At 28.4% G+C, this 23,335-nt stretch overlaps 2 protein-coding genes and 1 long non-coding RNA gene across 13 annotated transcripts in view; 2 read left to right on the top strand and 1 right to left on the bottom strand.

Moving 5' to 3' along the window:
* The window catches only part of LOC107449332 (SEC14-like protein 2), a 57,148-nt gene extending 55,109 nt beyond the window's left edge, over positions 1 to 2,039 (bottom strand). For 2 of the 4 annotated variants that reach the window (XM_087168324.1, XM_087168323.1), the window contains exon 1: positions 1,846 to 2,039. The gene's annotated coding sequence lies outside the window, so the exon portion shown is untranslated. Of the gene's footprint in view, positions 1 to 1,665; positions 1,801 to 1,845 lie in introns of those variants that run through there. The other 2 variants (XM_087168321.1, XM_087168322.1) reach the window with 2 other exon arrangements.
* The window catches only part of LOC107455506 (SEC14-like protein 2), a 90,265-nt gene that overhangs the window by 14,863 nt on the left and 52,067 nt on the right, over positions 1 to 23,335 (top strand). For 2 of the 8 annotated variants that reach the window (XM_087168328.1, XM_087168329.1), the window contains exons 1-5: positions 4,223 to 4,371; positions 6,526 to 6,591; positions 9,641 to 9,716; positions 11,797 to 11,840; positions 13,839 to 13,901. In XM_087168328.1, the coding sequence (XP_087024454.1) occupies positions 6,541 to 6,591; positions 9,641 to 9,716; positions 11,797 to 11,840; positions 13,839 to 13,901 (234 nt within the window). In that variant the 5' untranslated portion in view covers positions 4,223 to 4,371; positions 6,526 to 6,540. Of the gene's footprint in view, positions 1 to 4,219; positions 4,372 to 6,519; positions 6,592 to 9,640; positions 9,717 to 11,796; positions 11,841 to 13,838; positions 13,902 to 23,335 lie in introns of those variants that run through there. The other 6 variants (XM_087168332.1, XM_087168325.1, XM_087168331.1 and 3 more) reach the window with 5 other exon arrangements.
* Positions 18,804 to 22,136, top strand: LOC147807344 (uncharacterized). Its single transcript, XR_015435626.1, has 3 exons — positions 18,804 to 18,957; positions 21,132 to 21,290; positions 21,983 to 22,136. It is a non-coding gene; the product is annotated as an uncharacterized LOC147807344 (long non-coding RNA).

Raw genomic sequence — 23,335 nt, 5'->3', positions numbered from 1 at the left:
AGATCTGATCATTAGATCAAAAGTTACACAGGGTTTTTCTTTTCTGGTTTTTCTTTTTTCTTTCTTTTTTGTCGCACTGTACATACATACATTAAATATCTTTAACTTTCCGTAATTTAAGAAAAATACCTTCAAGAATTAATTATTTTGCATCATTTACATAATTAAATTAGTTTTGAAACTGAGATTTCATGCCGTAATGCATTGTTAAGAATGTTACATCACATTGTTAATTAGCGTTTGTTATATTGTTTAGAATGTTATATCACATTTAATAAATATTTTTGTCATACGATCGCCAAATAGCAACCTTGGTCAGGATTGTTCACATCCCCCTCCCAAAAATAGCGAAATAATATCGTCGGATACCACATGATGAAGGCGGAGCCAAGTGCCAACTCCTGGTGAACGAACTATATCTAAAAGTTGGAAGGTACGTAATAGGTATCAAATATACTGATATAAGTACAAAGTATCGTATTGGTATATTTGGTTCTTACAAAAACTACATCAATACTTAACAATTTTTATATAGATACTGTTCCTTACAACCTGTTCGAAAGTTGGGAACTAATTTTTTTCTAGAAGGGTCCTACCAGAGAAAATTACTATATGGTGATAAATTTTGACTATTATGAGTTGGCCGTGAGCAATAGTACCATGCTCCATACTATTGAATGCAGTAAATCTTTATACTGAAGGAATGAACTATAAAAAGATTTGTTCTGCTTAAATTAATAACGTAAATCCTATACATTATACAGAAAATTATGCATTGCATTGTGCAGAAACTGCATTATGTACCAACAATAGAAGATAACAAATCTAAAATAAATCAAATCGGGGACAAAGTGCATCAGAACAAAATGTTTCTGAAATAGAAGGAAAAAAATGGCAATTTTAAAATGAATTCAAACAGCAATAGGACTACTTTATTTATTATTTTTCTTTGTTATCGAAAATATGGCAAATGTAAAGTATGCAGCAAAATTTCAAAACAGCAGCTTCGATAATAACGCTAATTAAAACAGAACAAAATGCATAAAAAATAAATGTATCCGAAAAAAAAACGTCCAAAAATCATTTACTTCCAACTGTCAACTTGAAACAGTAAATTGTTGTGCAAAAATTGTAGACTGTATTTTTATATTTACAATATAAAAAATGTAATATAAATGTTAAGTATAAGGCAATTACAGAAGATAACAGTTTTAAAAACTAGCAAAATTCAGAAAAAAACAAAATGTATCAGAACCAAATGTTTCAGAAAAAAAATATATAAAGAAATATAGCTATCCTATAGCAATGGTTTGTATGTTATGCAAAATTAGGAAAATATCTTGTTCTATTTTTCACTATATATTGGTAATGTAAAATACACAGCAACAAAGAGAACAACAACTTTTAAAACTAGAACAAAACAAAATGTGTCAAAACAAGGTGTTTTAGTGAAAAAGCAAAAATTTAGAAAAAATAACCACCCCTCAGCAAGAGTTCGTATGTAATGAAAAACTAAGAAATCGTTTCACTCTAATTTAAAATATATTAGCAATGTAAAGTACATATAAACAATGAGAAACAACTTTAAGAACTAGAACAAATCAAAACAAAAGAAAATATATCAGAACCAGATGTTTCAGAAAGAAATGAAAATAGCCACCTCACCGCAACTGTTCGTATATAATGCAAAATTAGGAAATGATTTTACTCTGATTTAAAATATATTAGAAATGTAAAGTACATCGAAACAATGAGAAACAACTTTAACAACTAAAACAAGTCAAAACAGGACAAAATGTATCAGAACCAGATGTATCATAATGAGAAAAATAAATAGCCACCTACTACTGCATATGTATTCTTTATATTGTCCGCTTTCACTGCTGTTTCTCCTCTTAACATAAAACTATATGGAGATAATAGTAAATTAGCTATCTGATCTGTCTTATCGCTAGTACACGCGCTGTACCCTTACCACCAAAAACTAAGCCTCTTACACCTGATTTTACATATTTTAAGCATCTCTATTCAAAACTTTTCGTATAATCCGCTTAAGGTCCTTTTTTAGTATTATCTATTATCACAATGTGGCATTTTAAGGAACCGTCTGACAGAGATAAAATCAGAAGAAGGAGACATGCAGGACTTGGGTGAAAAAAATGACTCATTTATACAAGAACTTCTTTTTTATACAATGAAATTAAAAAAACTATGTGGCGGGTCAGCAAAAAGAGTTTATTAATCAAATTAATAAACTAAATAAATTAAATTATGGTTTTTAAGTGAAATTAAGTATATTAAATTTAATTATATTGACAATAATACGATTATATTGACAATATAAAGATTATATCTTTCCATTATTTATTTTATTTAAACTAATCGAGTTAGTGAGTTTGCACTTTTTGGCATTTTAATTCACTCTCGAGAATACAGGTTTTCGATGGTAACTCGTTCCAAAAAAGACTTACAGCTAGACCTGAAAAAAATCAGTTGTCATTCGCTATGTGGCGAGTCAACAAAAAAAGTGGCGACTTAATTTAAATAAATGATATTATGGTTTTTGAGTGAATTTTAGTTTATTTGATTTAATCTATTGAGAATAAAGAAATAAAGATTATGCTTTTCCTTTATTTCTTTTATTCATACAAATTGAGTTAGTGAGTTTACACTTTTTGGCGTTTTAATTCATTATCGAAAATACCGGTTTCCGAGACTAACTAATTCTAGAAAAGACTTTCAGCTAGACCTGAAAATATTCAGTTGCCAAAAGTGGCGACTTATATTAAATAAACAACCTGCCGTTTCTTCCCATCGTTTTATTTTAATTGTTTTATAATAAAAAGTAGACAATCAATAAAGAAAAACTCTGGAAAATCAGAATTTTCTTTAAACTGTCCAATGTTTCCATTTAAAATTTTGATCCTTCAAAATCTATCAACTAGTGATGGAAAGATTCGTGATGAAAAGTTAATTATCACATAATTCAAAGTTGTAATGTATTTATTACCGTTAAAATGTATAATTCAGTTATTTTATAGAATAACTAGGTATTTCATGAAATAACTAGACATGTCTGTTTAAGTATCTAACAAATAACAAATTTCAGTTGCTTAGTTATTCCATGAAATAACTAATGATATATCGTTAAAGTGAAAAATAAACAATTAGGGGTCCGAAATTTCGGCCTCTCTTTTAAACAAACTATTGGGACCAAATTTAGTTGCGGTCACCCCTCCTCCCCCTTCTTATTTTGAGAGTAAGAAACTCAAATTCTACTGAAAAAGGTATGTTTATTCAAAGAAAGCAGGTTTTTGTGTCTGCTTTTGTGACTTAAAATATCGTCTTCACGAACTAATTAGCATATTTGTGGTCACCCCTTCAAACCATTGAGTCTTAATACGTGAAAATCCGATCATTAGATCAAAAGTTATTCAGAGAGATTTATTATTTTTGCGCACTGTACAATCATAGGGAAAGGAAACAAATAAAAAGTAATAAAAATTTAAATTATCTTAAACTTTTAAATTGGTCGATGTATGTTTATAAATTGTATATATTTATGGATATTATATTAAATTATTAAATACCGTAGTTTTAATTACTACTGATGCATTGATATTACGGATACTTTATCATGTATTAAGAACGGTTACTCAGCTTGCAATCATAATAAAGGTTTAAAAAGAATATTTGGTGAAAAAATTGATTTTTAAAAAAATTGGAATTCTGGATAAAAAGATTTTTAATCATTTAAGAAGAACATTAATATCTTTACATTGTTTTATTCACTCACTCCCCGTACTCGCTTCGTTCGCTAACCCTATGTTTTGTTAGTAATAGTCGTGCATTCTGCATTTTTTTTTTTTTTTTTAAATCTTCTGAAATGTTTGCGCCGTAAAATAATGGATACAAAAATGGCAGATCGGCAAAACAATCTTATTTGAGAAAACAGAAAAAATGCATATAGATATCTTTTTTATCATTTTTTTAACTTAGAAACATAGAACATTAAATACGCAACAGCAATACAATTGGAAAATGGTTGTATTAAGAAAAACATAACTAATTTGTAGTTTTAGTTGAATTTTGCATCTTTTAATATTTTAGCACTATACGTAATATCACATAACGAAACTGATAATTACCGCAAACTGATAATTACCGTAATATTTTTCAAGGTTTCATTGTACTTTTCCCTTAGATTGAAGAAAGTTTCATACTATACTCACGATGATTATACAATACCATGGGATGGTTTGACAATACAGCTGTTTGATGACGATATTTTTCCACGCTTCCTTGTAATACTCTAATAAAAGCAAATATTCGATTTAGAAAGAGTAAAGTATATAGTCTCATATTCGATAGGTAATATTTAAAAACAATTATTTTTTCTTGCAATAATTTTCTTATTTTAATTACTACTGTGATTGTCTTTTAAAGAAAAGGTTCTTTGATTTTCTAAGAAACTATTTATCTATATAACTTACAGCTATGAATGACCCAAAACCATTTCTTATTGCTATCGGCTCATTCTTATGAGTTTGAAAGATAATGTGCTAGATTTCTTAATTAGCAAAGGAGATCTGGAAATATCTGGTGGTCATTAGTTTAAAATTTATGAAAGTTGTATTAATATTTATTGATAAAGTATTTATTTATGCTTTATTTAACGGTATTTACCTGTAATATTTATTATCATCCATTCTTATTCTCAGTGTATGTTTTATTTGATTACAGGCAAACTAAAAGCAGTTTTCCGGTTTTTTATTGCGAAGTATTTCTGTACATTTGTCCTCTTAAGGAAGAGGATATTTAGTTATCATTTTAAAATTATGAAACTATAAGTAATTTATATTTTCTTTTCCTGCAATTTATATTTACTTTCCAGCAATTTATATTTACTTTCCAGCAATTTATATTTACTTTAGCAATAAAACTTGCATTAATTCACCAACGCGTGTAGTTAATTAATGAATACAAAATTACTATTTAAAATTTAAAACATAACTAGGAATTAACTTACCACACTTTAAAAAATCAATAAGTCTATTGTAAAGTTTTCCCTTCTAAAATATTTGCTGCACTTGGGCTATTTTTTTGTCCCTTCATAAAATTAAAAATTAGAAATCAAATTTAATGGAAATACTCAACTTTTAACAGTACTTTTTTGATAATTCATAACTTCTATGTCAAAAGTATAGCACCCGTTTCAAAATGGGCACTATAAGAAGACATTTAGCTCCTAAAATTTAAATTTTGAGAAGCACATGTGAGAAATTATTTTTTTAATTATGTCCGAACAGTATACGTTTTGCCCTGCATATTTGTAAAATTAATTTTTAAAGCATTTCCTATAGCGATAAATGTATCAGATAATTTTTTACATACTTAATACGTTATATATTTTTATACAGTAGGAATTTACAAATTTAATGTAAAATGGAAACAAAATTATAAAATTGGACGCAAGTGGAAAGAAATTACGTTCAAATTAAATAAATTTTGCTTTGCAAGTTTTCTAAATTTCTTTTTTAAGTGTTTCTTATAACGACAAATATCTCAGATACTTTTTTAGATACTTAATATATTATATTACATTATTTACAGTAAAAATTTTCAAATCCAATGTAGGAAGACAAAATTATAAAGATGACCGTACGTAGAAACGTGAGTAGTCCAGACAACTCACGTTTCACGCTACAAATTAACAAAACTCATTTCAAAAGGGCTTTTGTAAAAATAATAATTCTCATATAATTGTTTGGATATATAACACACTATTTAATTTTTTACAACGTACAAATTTACAAATTTAATGCAAATTGGAAGGCAAATTTACAAAAAGTAATTGCTTCCAAATAAAATGTGTTTTGCGCTGAAAATTTGTTAAATTAATTTTTAAAATGTTAGTTGTAGCGACAAATATCTCAGATAATTTTAACATTATTTTTTTATACATTATATTATTTTTTTACACTGCAGGAATTTGTAAATTGGAAGGCAAAATTATAAAGATGGTCGTACATAGAAAATAATTATATTCCGAACAACTTCCGTTTCACCCTGCAGATTTACAAAATTTATTTCAAAAGTGCTTTTATAAAGATAACAATTCTCAAATAATTGATAGGATACCTAATACATTATTTAATTTTTTTCACGTTAGGAATTACCTATTAAATTTATTATTTTTAACAACTGACAATATTTAATAATTGTTCTAAAAATATAGAAGGGTTTTTTAAATGATTTTTAGAAACTAAGACTACTTTTTTATCCTATATGTTGACATTCCCTGAGTTGTCCCGAAGATAACTGGGAGTTGAGACTAATCATAGGTAAATAAACTACACACAGTACGAAGCATGATTTCAGAATTTTCTACATATCTCTTATTTATTTTCGTTACTAAAACTGCTTGCTAAAAATATTTCTCTAGTTGCATTGCTTAAATTTGAACTATGTACAAGATGTTGTATTCACTATAATAATTTAAATACATTATTTTGAAAGAAATAGGTAGCTTTTGGTACAATGACTTGGCTCGATGACATTCCAGTAGAAGAAGCACTAGCGGTCGACGAAGTAAGGTCTAAGGGATTTTATTTGTCACTTTATTGCGTTATCCATGCCGATCACTGGTCTAGTACTGGACTACGAAGCCAGTGGTTGTGGGTTCGAATCCCACCGTAGGCATGGACCTTCTCTCTGTGTTCTATGTTCTTTCTTCTGTATGATTGTGTGAATATAATCTACAAATGGGTTGTGGCGACGCTGCTCCATCGCCGTGATGGGCTGGCTCATTCCTCTTTTTGAGCTGAAGCTACGATTTCCCTCCTCATGACGTCGCGCCGTACACAGATCTCTGAGATCGCAAGCAAAGATATTATGAAAACTATGCCCCATTCTCTCTGACAAATAAGTTTGACTTTTTCTTGATATTAGCATTCAAACTTCACACAATTAACACATTATTTCCGTTCAAAAACTTAGTTCAAAAAATTTTCTTGTCCATAATATAAATAAAAAATACCATTTTAAACTATTAAAAATATTTTACTAGTTGTCGTAAATGACACGATAAATATTTTATTTTAAAAGTTTCAGTTTTAATTTTTATTATTAAGAAAATTAAAGCATATATCGACACTTTTCAGCTACATATTGTTCGATAACAATAATTTTCAAAGTTGGGTTAAATTTAGAATCCTGATTTTAAAATATGCTGTTAATGGCAATTTGTTTATGCTTAATCATTATGAAACAACAACCTTAAGCGCTAATTACTGAAACAAAATAATAATTAAGGTTCATAATATTAATATAAATTTTACAATTGCTTATAGATATTTAAATTTAAGAGAATATAAATTAAAAAAAATCAAATATTTAGAATAACTAAATTAGAAAATATGTTATGAAATCAGGAGAGTTTTAACTATTAATTATTTATACTTTTCATTCAAGTTTTTATTTTCTTTGACTTTATCCAATTTCTAATTTTTTGGCCTGTCTTTCTTTTTGAAGTAACGGGGCGGCTTTTATTTAGATGGCGAATTCTTATAAAAGTTCTTTAACGACAAAATAAACGTATTGCTGTGCCGAGAAAAACTTGTTTGTAAAGAAAATTTTACTCTCGGTATTGCAGTAGATTTTAAAATCATTCTAATCGGCAATTCAAGTGAACAATTTCTCATATCATCTTCATAACCTTCTTTCAAGAAACGCTTACTGCATATTCGTGCATAATTTATACTAACTGGGCTATTTCGTTTGCAACATTGAAGCCATTCTTTAAATAGTTGTTCATTTACTTTAGGGAACACGTGGAAAAAAATTTCCTTTTGTGTTTCTATCAGAATTTTTGCAAGTTGCAAACGCGTAAACTGGCATTTCGTTGATAATTTTAAATTTTTGTAATTCACTACAAAAAGCTGAGGAAAATCATTATAGAAAACAACGAATATCTTGGAATATGTCACATAAAGGAATGCTTCAATATTAGTTAGAGCTAGTTAGGTCGAACACTCCGTTCTTGAATTAAAAGTTCAAGCTTTGCGCCACCGTGACGTCACAGGGGAAAATCGGAGCTTTGACGCGGTGAGAGTTTCTTCAAAGAAGTGAACCAGCCTTTGTATTCGCTCTTAAGCCCTGAGACGCAGGTGTCCACTGTGAGTAGCAATAATAAGAGAGTAGTAATTCTGGCATTCCGGAGGCCAATGGTCAATAGATACTAAAGTCAAAAAAAAATTGTTTATGCAATATTAGGATGCGATTCTACAAATTTCGTAAATTTAAAACGTAAAATTATCTTTTTCTTAAAAAAAAAAAAAAAAAAAAAAAAAAAACATCAATCATTCTTCAAATGTAAATTTATGCGCTGTTAATAGAGCTTTAAATTTTGTATTTTATTTTATTTTTGTATTTTTTTAACATTTTATGGATAAAAAGAACATGTTAATGACGGACGAGAACATGTGGTCCTCAAAGTGAAAATTACATTTATTAGCCTGTACTGATAAAAATTAAAGCAAATCTATGTTATTGTCCATGAATCCGCCACATGTCTACTACTGAAGTATATGCATGATAAGTTGGAATTTTTTGTGTTATCAACAAAATATATATAAGCTATTGATAGTTTACTTTTGATATCAATCAGCAAGCCTTAAAATTGCCCGTTAAGAACACAAGCAATTTTGACTTATTTACTATAAGGCTTGTTTACTGAAACATTTGGATTTGTTAGAAGTTATTTTTGTTCAAGATTAAAATTAAAATATAATTATAATTTTAACTTTTTTATTATGTCATGTTAAGGACAAGGGCTAGTAAGAAAAATTAAATACCTTTAAAATGAAGCATATCTTACAAAGAACGGAAACTTAACACAATTTCATTTAGCGAGCATGAATTACTAAGTTTTTGTTTAAATACTTTTGCAATTCTTGAAATTCGCAAGTTTATAATATTGTACTGGATAATTCAAAGTTTATAATTAATGTAAGATAGGATTTTGATCATAACATTTTAATTCGAGGATTACTAGTAACATTTATTGAATAATCTTAAGTATTTAATTGAATATTGGAAAGGATAGTTGGTTAGTTAAAACATTTTAGCTACGGATTTTCCCGAATTGTATTTGCACATAGCAAAAATATTAATCCAGATAAATAAACGAATTTTATGTAAATGCATTCATTTATTAATTTTAATATTCAATAAACTCAATGATTTTGCAGAGAATTTAATTACATTTGTTGGAAATACGTTGTTTTCAATCAAATTTTGGATAAATAAATCTGTTGGCTTTTTGGATAAATAAATATTACTACAAATTCCTTAAATTCTATTTATTTGATTAACAGCGATTAATAACAAAACTTTATAAAGCTTAAATTCTTAATTTTTCTTTAAAATTATATCTTTTCTACCATTTTAATTGTCTCTCTCTCTCTCTCTCTTTATATATATATATATATATATATATATATATATATATATATATATATATATATATATATATATATATATATATATATATATATATATATATATATATATATATATATATATATATATATATATATATATATATATATATATATATATATATATATATATATTACAGCTAAGAAAGCGAACCATTGATGATTGTACTCCAAAGATGCTTGAAGATCCTGCCTTGTTCTATCGATTTTTAAAAGGTAAGTTAAGTATTTTAATGGAAAAAAATACATTTGCAATTTATTTTTATATCTCTAAAAAAGAGAAGCGAAAGTCTGTAAGCATTTTCGCTAAGATCTCGACGACGGAGGTATCGATTTGATTAGTGTTTTTTTTTCTGCAGGTCGTAAATTTTCGAATGTTGATTTGTAAATAATCACCTGTTCCAGGCGTCGTGTAATTCGGGCGCAATATCGAAAATATAAAATTTCATTGATTAAAACCATTGCTATAATTTGCTGTCCTGGAAACAGCATTTTTACATAAATATTTTTTAAAAAATGGAAATAGATGCAACCACTGGGAAAAACTAAATATTCGTAGAGATTGCTTTACTCATAGTTTAACTGTAGAAGTAAAAGCTTGCTAAAAACAAATTAGCATGCTAACATAAGTTATCGAAATTAAATAATCAATGATCAGTGGTAATTTTAAACTGAACTATGCTTGTTTTTATTCAACCAAACGGCATTTTAATTTCAAATCTTTTAAATTTATTTTAGTCGAATACTAAAACATTTTAAGGCCAATTATTAAAAAATAATAATTATTTATCCTTTAATTTTTATCGAATTTTAGATTCGCAAACTTTATTTTATTTTATAACCGTCGTTAAGCAGCCGACTCAATGTTTTGGATTTACGACTGTTATTGTTCAACTCTATAGCCTAGTAATTTTGAACCCAATCCAGAAGACAAGGGAACTCCTGGATCGCATGGTCCTTATAACCGATAAGTAGAACAAGAGAGGTTTGTTGACGACAGTAGATTAATGCCCCAAACATACATAAATTATTTATTTGATTATATACATTTAATACATCATCATAAAGTTTCAATTCCTGGGTCCTAATCTTAAGAAAAGTGTTTAATGGTAAAATATCTTCCATTTAGGCTTAAAAAAAGTAAAATAAAGCTGGTTGGAGCGTTAAAATCCTTGCTAATTACCATTTAAATGTGAAATATAAAGACTAACTTTAATATTTTAACGTAAGTACTCATTTACTTGATTAAACTGTCTTTCAGCTCTTTAACAATCCCATTAAACTAAATTATAAATTTTTTCCATTTATTTATTTATTTTTTCTTTAAATAATTTATTGTTTCAGATCAATGTTTTCCTTCATCTTAAAGAAGTTAAGGTATTATCCCAATAAACGATCCACCAGCGCAATAGTTACTTATTATTTAAATAGTTGATTTCTTTTAGTTGTGTTTTTTCTTACAAAAGATAAAGGAAATTATTAATGCATGGAATACGGCTATTATTAATAATCGCTGTTTAATATATTTAATAACTGAATTAATAAAGGGGCACTTCGGAGGGACATTGCTGGTTTACCCTACTCTGATATTTTTTTGAAGTAAAGTACCACTGCCTGGTATACCCTACTTTAATGTTAAGATTAAGTGCCTCCTCCGGGTATATCCAACACTGTTTATTAAAGGTGAGTACCGCTTCATGGCTTACCTCGCAATGATGCTCTTTAGAGGCTCAATGCTACAGCTCGTCATACCCTTCACTAATGTTTAAGAGTTTTATGGTGAAATAAAAGTTTCACTTACTCAATTGTAAGTAATCTGTCTTAGTCATCTGTCAGTTTCCATACGTACACCAAATTTGGAAAAAAATAATTCATGAATGGAATGAATGCATCTGAGCTTGGTGTTAGCCTTATCAATTATTGCTGATAAGATTTAACTACACCCATTAAAGTGTGCATGAATGCTCAATTCCGTATTAGCTTGAAATGAAATAATCATTTGCACAATTTTTAGAGTTTTTCAATACCGGATTAGGATAGATATTACCCCACATTTTCTTACTGTGTAGAAGTAGCACTGATTAGATTTATCCCATATCCGCTGTTAACCAAATTTTTTACAGTGTAGAATACTTGACTTATGGTCCAGTCATCATTTGACAATGAAATTTTAAGACCCTTTATACCTTTGCAGGTATTAATTTTCTAAATTTACGCACAATGTAAAACGTTTTTTTTTTAAATTATGCATTTATTTTATTACAAAACTTTAATGCATTACTTTATTTATTTGCAGCGCGGAATTTCAACTTAAAAAACGCAGAAGCTATGGTGAGAAAAGTAAGTTCTAATTCTCACTTTTTTTTTCCTCATGGTAGCCATATAGAAATTATCTACATAATGTTTAACCCCTTAACGATCGGTTAATTTTCAAGAAAACAGTCATAAAAATGCCTAATTTGCCAAATACACGTATTTCATTAGTGCTAACATCTAATTTAAAATAAACTAACTATCAACAATTACCTTAAAAATATCCTGGTACTGCCACCTGGTGCGTAAAATGAGAAGAAGAAAAATTTTCCGGGCAAAATAAATGAATTAGTTTTATTCTTATTAGCGCGTTACTACGAAACACTCAAGCCCGGAAATTTCACGGGAGCGAGAAGGAAGGGGATAATAATCCCCACTCATAATTCCTCATTTCACAGTCACTCACCAGTAGTTAAATGTCGAAAATTAGTCATTTACATGTTGCAATAAATAAAACTATAGAGCGAAAATAGGTTTTGAAAATAGAATAAAACAGATTGCGATATATTGGGAAAGAATGGGATACTAGAAAGATCATGATATCAGTTTTATTTTATAACCGTCTTTGAACGGCTGACCCAATTTTTGACTATCAATGTTCAACTCCATAGCCTTGTAATTTTGAACCCAATCCTGAAGACAAGGGAACTCCTGGATAGATTATTGGGAGAAATTTTGCTTTCGGGGCGAACTTTTTGATGAGACTAACCGGTACTTGGGCGTTCCATGGAGAGGAAAACCAAGAAAACCTCCCATGGCTAGCCTAACGACAAAGGGATCCTAACCAATAATCCGACTATCGCTGAGGAATGTCGGATGCGGAATTCGTATCGGCCAGCCGTCGCCTCATTGAGAGGTAAGCGCTCTATCCCCTGAGCTATCTAAATTAATAGAATTTTTCAAAACATTTAATGATTCCCCGAAATCAAGCTAACCAAATTCACCATAACTATATGTTTTCAAACGCGGAGGACATTTAACAAATTTAGCCTTGCATAATAACTTTACAATAAATGATAAGGATATAGTGATACATAATAATATAAATGAAAATCATAGATAAAATTACTCCACTTCAGAATTAATCCTTTTTATAAACACGGGATGCATGATCTAAACGTGTTCCAGTAATCATTCCTATTTTGTCTTCGTTTTTTTACGCCATACCTTTAGAATCGTTTGATCAGCTTACCTTATTTGACGCTCAACTTGATACATTTTCCTTTCAACATTTATGAAATTTCTTTCTAAAGGTGCTTATATGTCATAAAAAGGCAGTGTCGCAAAGTATTACCTACAAAAAAGTATGTGTCAAAAAATACAAACTCTAAAAATAAATTTCTCTGAAAATAAGGATTTTTTAACAGAAAAAGAAGAAAAAAATAGTGCGTGGAGTCCCTCCGCTCGGAAGAAGTTAAACTTCGTTACCTGCGACGTTAATTGTAAAAGAATCAGTAGTCGTAGAAGGATCACTAGTTCTACTCAACGACTCTTTTTCCTGCTCCGCTCGCTTCCGTGCTCTGTAATCACGGTAATATTGTGCATTTTTCCCTCGTGGACCTCGTGAACCAGTGGAAGTGCTTGTGGTTGCCTCATCGTCTCGCCATGGAAAATGTATTTGTATTAATAATGTATGTGAATGCGTCATAATTTAATTTCAAAAGAGAAAACCTAACAATCAATTGATATTCACAAGAGACGTACCTTGACATAACCATAAATCCGTGGGATTGTTTTTACTCATTTTTTGCAATTGTTATCCACTAAGTTTGAAAATAAAAAATACAACCCTATTAAATATATGTGTATCAAATCAAACTAAAACAATATTCATGGAAAAACAATACTTTTATGCTAGTGAGAACCAAAACAATATGGAAATGAATGAGGGAAAACTGGATCCCTACCACGTGATTTCCCGGCCAATAAAAATGTAGCGTTAAACGTTTAACTCAACCTTGTTGGAAGTCGCATAAGAAGTATAACTTCAAAAACATTAATTTAAATGTGACGATTTTATTGCAGCACATTCAATGGAGAAAAGAACTAGAGGTTGATACTATTCTAACAGACTACAAGACACCAGAGGTAAGTTATCAGCTTAAAATGTTCCTATTCGTTCTTGGAACTGTGATGGGTTCTTTTTTATAACCGTCGTTGAGCAGTCGACCCAATTTTTTGAGTTTACGACTACTAATGTTCAACTCCGTAGCCTTGTAATTTTGAACCCAATCCAGAAGACAAGGGAACTCCTGGATCAAGTAGTGGGAGACATTTGCCTTCGTGGAAGACTTTTTCATGGGACCAACCCTCATTTGCGTTACATGGAGAGGAACACCACGAGAACCTCCCACGGTTTGCCTAACGGCAAAGGGACTCTGACCCATGATCCGTCTACCACTGAGGATATTTCACATCAGCACTGTGGTCGGTGCCAGCCAGATGCGAAATTCCTATGAGCCAGCCATCGCCGGGATCGAACCCCGGTCCACCTCATTAGAAGACGAACACTCTTTCCCCTGAGCCATCGCGGCTCAACTATAATAGTTTAAAATATCCGTACCAAAAATAAATAAGGATACTGAATTAAGTTAGGTGTGCTATAGAAAAATAAATAATAATCAATATCGTTAACGCCAAATATAATCTTATAAACGAGTAAGACTTCGGCCAAAAAGCTCCGAGACTAACTTACAGGTGGCGCCACTAAAGCCAAATACAGGGTGTTCTGAAATTCGTATCAAAAAATTAAAAAGAGCGATAAATGGGCATCACAAGGATCTTATCATAAAACATGTGCACACTCGTAAAGCACTCTGAGAGGGTGAAAATGGTGAAAAAATATTATGCTGGTTTCTACATAGCGCTATAAAACTACAAATTTGCTGGTTACAATAAACTTTATAACCATACGAGAATTGAAGTTTCATCCACTCACGTCATTGTACAGTCAGCAACGACGTAAAAGCAATTCCTGAATGCACTCGAATATGACAGGTGTGAACAGACGACAATGTGCGCCTTTCATTTCCTATAGGTTAAGAGCCTGCATGCGTTTTTAGCGATTTTTAACCTTCTTAACATCTTTAATGGAAAGTTTTCTTCCTTTTGATGCTTTACATAACACATATATATATATATATATATATATATATATATATATATATATATATATATATATATATATATATATATATATATATATATATATATATATATATATATATATATATATATATATAAATAAATACAAGAAAGCACGAAGAAAGTTAAGAAAAACAATAAGTTTCATTTAATGCGCTTAAGCTGCAAGTAAACAGAACTCATTAGATATGGTCAAAATGAAGAATAAAACAAAGAAAAATAATAGACAAATGAAAAAAACGGGGGGGAAATAATAAGTAAAAAAATAACAAACAGCAGTTAAAAAATAAAAATAAATAAAATAAAAAAATTTTTAAAAAAATTAAAAAAATAAAAAAAGGTGAAATTTTATATGAAAAACCGAGAAAAAAAGATATAATCTTTTCTTCAGCCCACACGATTATATCCGCAAAACAGAGTGCTTTCTGATATTGTATCAATGAAGCCGAAGCAAAATATATTAATACAATAGTGTGAGGAGCACTCAAAAAATTTTTTATAAAAATAACAACAAATAAAATAGATCACAAAAATTTATACAAAGTAATAATAAGTAATTTAAAAAGTAATAATAAGTAATAAGTAATTTATTGATGCAAAGTAATAAAATTTTATGTAAAATCATTGAATTAATCGTATATTTTTGTGGATATTTTTACTAAACAATTTTTTTTTTGTTAATTTTTATAATTTTCCCATGTGCAAATCCATTTCGGGCAAATCCGTGGTTAGAATTACTTACTAAAAATTCCTTTACTAAATTATTTCCTTTGTTAATCTAAACAGTTTTTCCATGTGCAAATCCATTTCGGGCAAATCCGTGGCTAAAATTGTTAGCTAAAAATTTCTTTATTAATATATACAATTTTTCCATGTGCAAATCCATTTCGGGCAAATCCGAGGCTAAAATTACCTACTAAAAATTTTTTTCTTTGTTAATTTTTCCATTTGCAAATCCATTTCGGGCAAATCCGTGTTAAAATTATCTATTTAAATTTTTTTCTTTGATAATTTAAATAATTTTTCTATGTGCTAATCCATATCGTGCAAATCCGCGGCTAAAATTATTTTCAAAAACAGGCAATTTATGTTTCTCTTTTCTATTTTATATGTTTTCTTAAATAAGTATCTATCTTCTAAAACTATTTATGATCAATTTCTAAAATTATCCAGTATAATATTACCTTGCGCACATCCATTTCGGGCCCATCCTTGGTAACTAACAAATCAAAGCTCAGAATAACAAATCACTTCAGCAGTGCAGTAAGAACACTTTACAACCCTCATGTTACACTCAATTTGCGCTTTTGTTTTCATCTTTTGTTTTCATATTTTGTAATCAGGCAATCTTTCTGCGAAAACATTTTTAAATCATTCTTGAAAAATTTTCTGTCCATGTAAGTTGATCTGATTTTGCTACTCGCTTTATAGTCCCCTTTTCATGTTACTTATTTTTGCTTTTTGTGATCTATTTTATTTGTTGTTATTTTTATAAAAAAAATTTTGAGTGCTCCTCACACTATTGTATTAATATATTTTGCTTCGGCTTTATTGATACAATATCAGAAAGCACTCTGTTTTGCGGATATAATCGTGTGGGCTGAAGAAAAGATTATATCTTTTTTTTCCGGTTTTTTATATAAAATTTCACCTTTTTTTTTTTTTTTTTTTTTTAAACTGTTGTTTGCTGTTTTTTTACTTATTATTTCCCCCCCCCCTTTTTTTTCATTTGTCTATTACTTTTCTTTGTTTTATTCTTCATTTTGAACATCATATATATATATATATATATATATATATATATATATATATATATATATATATATATATATATATATATATATATATATATATATATATATATATATATATATATATATATATATATATATATATAGCCAATCACAGAAGATACTGGTTAGTAACGCACGAAACAGCCAATCAAAATTGAGAACGCATGTGTGTGTAAAGGTAATAATTTTTAATAATGCTGTCTGCAGAAATGTTACAACTAAAATTACCAGCTAAATCTTGTTGCGATTTTTATTTTGTATTGGATGTGCGAAATATATTGAACAGAGTTTACTTATATCTCTTATAAAAAATGGATCGCCGTGAATATCTTAGGAGATATCAACAGCGACATAGGGCTGAAATTTAGCAATACAAAATTATCGGGAAAATAATCGCAGTACTATCAATACGCGACAGCGAAATACGCGGCGAAAAACGTAGAAGAGTCAAGACGTTTAAATGAAAACGAATAATATGGAAAAGAAATTAATAAAAAATGTTGTATATAAGGAGGTTTTGTAAATAATTTTTAATTTTATCATTGTTTTTCTTACTTTTAATTGTTTTTTTCTTACTTTCAAAAAATCGTTCAGCCCGAAATATTAATTAACAGTTCATATTTGTTAGAGATAATTCTTAAATAATGCATAAAAGTGCAAATCATTGGTACACAAAATGATGAGAAAGGAAAAATCAATGGAAAATGTACATAGCTGGGTTTTGTGAATATTCAGAGATCTATTGTAAATAATTTTTAATTTTATTGCTTTCACCATATTTTTTTATAACAATTCGCTATCGCAACACTCGAGTACGCCATCTAGCGGGAGACTGAAAATATCGGACATTAGTTCCCACAATACTATTGGCAGTGACGGACGCCATTTTATTAGCAGCAAATAAGAAGCAAAATTTCCTTAAGGTAAAGGTAGAACTTCTTGAAAAAACTAACCAGAACATGCCAAACATTGAAGCAGAACACGCCAAGCATTTGAAGAACAATTTCTCAATAATTTTTACCTTTCTATTACCAACAACATATCTTCCAATTTCATGATCACTTGCTGTTACAGATTGTGTGTATTACGGTAAAATAATTTTTTCTGTCTTCAATTCATTACAAATTAAAGTGAAGTCAGCATTACTTTCGTCATTCCAATGAATAAATAAGAATTCAGAATATGCACAGAACTGTATAATATTTAGTTATAGAATATTGTTCTTCTTTATAGAAGAGTATATATTTCAGTATCTATATTACTCGTAAAACAACAATAAAGAATCATCCGAACTACTTGAAATCGATTCATTTGTGCTGATTGTTAATAAATTTGTATCGTTTTCTTGGTAAGTATTTTTTAGTTTTGAAGGAATAATTTCAACTAGAATTCAGCTATTCTGTTTTTAAGCTACATATTCAAATTCATATCGAGATCTTACATTTATAAAATTTTGATTTGATATCTAAAAGTCATGAAGGGATAATCTATGCCTATATTATTTGAAAATAAATTTTCAAACGAAGAACATTTCACTTGGAATTCTGCGTATTTATAAAACAGGTGAGTGTTATGATTTTTATAATAAGGAATATGCTTGTAAATATTTTTTTTTTCTTATTTGATGATAGTTCTCTACAGAAAGGTTTTTTACGTCTGATTAAGAACTATAAGAATAGTAAAAAAAGAAACAATATGAAAATTTTTTTCAATGTAAAGAATTCTTAAAATCGTTTTTTACCCTAAAAATTCTTTACTTTCCGTTTTTTAGTTTATAATTTTTTGATAAAAATTGTTATCAAAATACTTTTTTGAAAAATTAAATGGTATAACATAATGTGTTTATGTATACTTCTTGTATATTCTAATGTTTGAAGTAATATGATTCAGAAAAGTATGGAATAAAAATTCGGTATTTACGTATTAACGCCACCGCCGCTACAGACCCATACAGCAAATTTCGTCCTAAAGACATCCCAAAACATTCCGAACACTCCTGGAACAGTCATATCCGTAAAGTGTCAGAAGAAAGAATTTCGTAGGATGTCACAAATAGACAGCAATATGACAGTCCTTTCAAAGGAGTGTTTTAGGAGTCTTGTAGGATCATCGTTCAGCGCATGCGTGTTAACTTCAACTTTGCCGTTAATGTTATTTCTTTTATCCAGTGACAAGAGCAATTCTGCTAGTGAAATCTAAACAATAAGGTATTTATAAGTTCAAATATCTTATTAGTTTCTTTTTTGTTTATCTTTCTTTTTTTTAATAATCTATTTATATATTTGATTTATAAGTGTACTTGAACCCCGTCATTATCTTTAATATCTCAATTGCAATGTTTACATGCATGTTTGCAATGTTTACATACATTACTAAATGTTTAAATGCGTGGTTTATTTAATTTTTTCATAATTATTGAGGAAGTTTTACTTTTATTATTTCGTGAGGCAAATTTTTATCTGTTCTGATAGCTCATTCTTTCTATTATTTTTGTTTTCTTCCTTTAAGTTCAACTTGTTATTTGGCATGTTTTTTTGGTAACCCTAAATTAATCATTTCTTCTAATTACAAATGAAATGACGTTTAAATTATTTCAATGTTGCTATTCATCTTCATTATTTAGTATATTGTTATTTTACCATTTTTTTACAAAGTTTTGTCTATAAATTGTCTATGAATGGTGTTTTCAATATAAATGTAAACAATAACAATCTCCAACTCAATACTTGCTACTGCTTATTCTGCTAGGCTATATTTTCAAACTGATAATTTTGTTTTTAACAAAAGACATAAATTATATAATTTTTAAGCTCAAATCTGTTTTATTTCATAAGATAATAACAATAAGTAATTCTGGTGAGTAAGAAGTGAAAATTTGTTTTATTTCTTTAGAGATGTATTGCGAAAAAGGTGACATGGTTGCTAGATTTTGAATAACTCCCTTTTTTGGCAATCCTGATTTGGCCTCTTTCAATTTGTTTATTATTGTTTGTTCTTGTTGCAAGCTGTGCATCATCTTACGTTAGTGTTAGCACCTTTAGCATTGTAAACACAAGTAATAAGTAATCAAATACCACGTTTGCAAGAATCACAATGTTCTCTTGCAAGTTCTCAAAACACAATGATCGCGTTGTGAGCCAAATGGCTTTAAAATACACCCGAAACAGTAACCTGGAAGTACAGGCGTATAGAGCTTGCAGCGTTCCCTTGTGTAAAAAATGCGGTCCATAGGGATTTTTAAAATTACAGATACTTAGCCAAGTAAATAACCAGGCAAAAGGGCTGCAGGTTTTTTTTCCCGTCCTAGTCTGAGTAAATTGCAGCATTTGCTGCAATGAATTCAATTTTTCTCCTTATATGATTGTTCATAATCATGATGACCTTATATCATCATGACCTTATATGATTGTTCATAATCAATCTGTCTTAAAATTAATAAAAAGTTGCAAAGTTATCTAACTATTATATTAAATTTAATCAGGCTATCAATGCTGAACTGCTGAAGATAATTACATTATTTTCACTATCTCAGTAATTCATATCTTTTTAAAAATAGTTCTTAAATTATATTTATATTAATATTAGCTAAGTTTATTATTTAAAAAGGAATCATATGGACGCGATCAAAATGTCTATGTGTGTAACTAATTTTATACAGAATAGTGTCTACATTTTTCTCATTTTAATGTCATTGTTTCAAAAGCAGTTATTAGAATTTCTCCTGCTTAATGCTTAGTTTCATGCTCACTACTTAGTATTTCAAGAAATACTTTTTTTAAAAAAAATATTGAAAAGTTAATAAAAGTATGGAAAAAAGTTATTGAATCTGTAAGGAGATTATTTTCTTTTAAAAAGTTCTTGTAAATATATTTGTTATTATTCACCTCTTGCATTGTGAAGCTGGTTTAAATATATGTGTTTACATTTTAATTCTTAGTCTACTTTTATAGATATATTTTAGGTAGGTATCTTGTGTTTCATAATATGTATTTTTTGACGGGGTTAAAAAATATTCAATGATCTCTTAAGATAAAATATTTAGTGCTTTAAAAGGCATATAAAACTTACTTGTAGTTGATCTGCATATTTTCTCAATTATTAAATTTTTGTTAACATTTATAACTGATAATTGTGGTTGAAACATTTAATTAGTATTTACATATTTGTATTTTTACAAAAAAAATTGTATGCTAAATTTTACTATTGTCTTTTTCTTGATTCTCCAAGAGCTCGTTCTTTTACAAAGACAGATTTAGGATAAACTATTTTCAGAATGAAATTTTGTTTTCTTTAAAATAAATTTTTATTAATTATATCATTTACATGTCAATTTGCTTTTTTAAAATATTGTTATTTGTATAATTTTTTTTCTTTCTCATAGTCTGCTAGATTGCAAAGTCTTGATGGAACTGATTTTAAAGAACGTACAAGACGAGCTATTCGTCACATCATGCCTGATGATGTTGTTGAACTCTAAAGCTGGATGGGCAATAATGAAAAAAAAGATTTTTTGGTTACAGAGTGTCAGGTGCAATTATTGGTAATATTTAATCTCTGTTTATATATATATATATATATATATATATATATATATATATATATATATATATATATATATATATATATATATATATATATATATATATATATATATTATTCCATTTGTAGTTTGACAGTATATAGTTAAAATTTGTGTTGCTAAAGTTGCCAAACTTTTTAATGTACTATAAATTTAGTATTCTATGAATTTTTAATGAGTTTATAAATTTCAAACATTGGAATAATTTATGAGTGTGCTGTTTGAAATAATATTGTTATTAGTGTCACCATCTTCTTTTCCAGTCATAGTAGAAAGGTAATCATACGATACTTCAGTTATCTAACACTTTTTTTGACTTGCACTTTGAAATATTCTGATCGTTGTTACATGTGTTTGTACTAATAGCTTTATCATTATTACAGTTGTTGTTACTAGATTATTCTTATAACAATGAATCAAACATGTATCAAATCATTTTATTTTTTGTGAACTAGTATTAAGTTACGTATGATGGGCAATTGAAAAAGCAGCTTAACAAGGTTACCCCATAATATTTTCCCTGAGAGTAACAGAAATCTGGGCTTCTACTAATTTAGTTTGAGATACCTTTTAAATAGGTTCTGAAATAATTTTATTTTTATTCATGAAAATACCTACTGGTTTGTTTATATTTTCTTTTTGTTATGTTTTAGAAGCTGTTTGCAGTGTTTTCACATACACTAAAGTAAATGAAGTTGGAAGCATTATTAGAGGCTGGTTGCGCCATGCTAAAGAAAGAAGAGTTTATTCTGTAAAAAAATTAAGGAAATAATAGTGTAAATAAAAGTTTCACTTATGTGATTCTAATATTGTTTATTTTTTCTATTCTCATATTTATTTGCATACACTAAATTTATGCTGCCAAAAAATAGATAAATCCTTAAAACAAGTTATTTTTAATATTTTCAAGATACTGATTTAAGTATGCCTTCAGCTAACAATTCTTCAGCAAAACATGGCAACAGCTGTTTTAGTTTGTATATAAAAACAGATAATTTTCTAATTTTATTTGTTTTTTTAAATTGCATCATTGACACAATAACTAAACAATAAAGTATGTGATCCATAAACATCTATTTTGAGTTTTTGATAAAATGGTCACAACTTCATTTAAACTATTTATAATATAAAATGTTCTTTAGTAAATTTTGCAGAAGAATGTAATGAGAATTATTTTGCCAATTAACTAGTTTCAATTGATCATACGAGAAATTTAAATATTAATGCGAAGTTCTCAGTATTAGAGCAACATTAAAATGAAAATTATTCATTATTTTATTATAAGATATTTAATATATCTACTACATTAAACAATATGAGCAATAATGAAGCAATCATAAATTACAATGTACATAAAAGTTTCAATAAGTCTCATAATTTAATTTAATAAGAAATATTCTTTACAGAAAACTAACGCTAATTAGGAGACTTGTAACCTTCCTTGGTGTTCAAAGGGTACATTCAATTAGACTTTTTAATAATGGCCAAGTTTTTATTCCAAGCAATAGAAATGTGAAATCCAATTATCTTGCATATTTTTGTATTAAAATGATACATTATTCTTTTCTTTAGATACGTTTGTTTATTAACTGTTTTACTCCCTTTTCCTTTACTAATTTTCCTAAAACAAATAGTAGAGGAATAGCCCATTTTTCTGGAAAAATAGAGTGGTATACAAATTAAAAACTATCACCTTTTTTTTCATTTAGAAAACATTTTTCTGACCTCTAATTCAGTAAATTTAAAAGAAAAACCTTATTTAAGTTGCTAAAATTAATAAAAATTTCAAAGATGAAATTTATTTCCAAAATAAGACACCCTCCTATTACTATCATACCATTTCCAACATGCATCCCACAAGTTACCTAAATCCTTACTAAACAGGTCTTATTATGTCCTAATGCCATCCTAAAGCGTTCTAAAGGTATCCTGAAACTGTCCTAGTTATGACATCATTAAGATATCTGCAGGTGGGACATTCTAACACGCAGATGACATCCGTAGGA

Source organism: Parasteatoda tepidariorum, chromosome 7 (assembly GCF_982258835.1).
Source record: "Parasteatoda tepidariorum strain Cologne lab strain chromosome 7, Ptep-v5.0, whole genome shotgun sequence".
NCBI classification, from domain to species: domain Eukaryota; kingdom Metazoa; phylum Arthropoda; class Arachnida; order Araneae; family Theridiidae; genus Parasteatoda; species Parasteatoda tepidariorum.
Note: the sequence above shows the minus strand (reverse complement) of the source record. Positions and strands in the feature narration are given on the sequence as shown.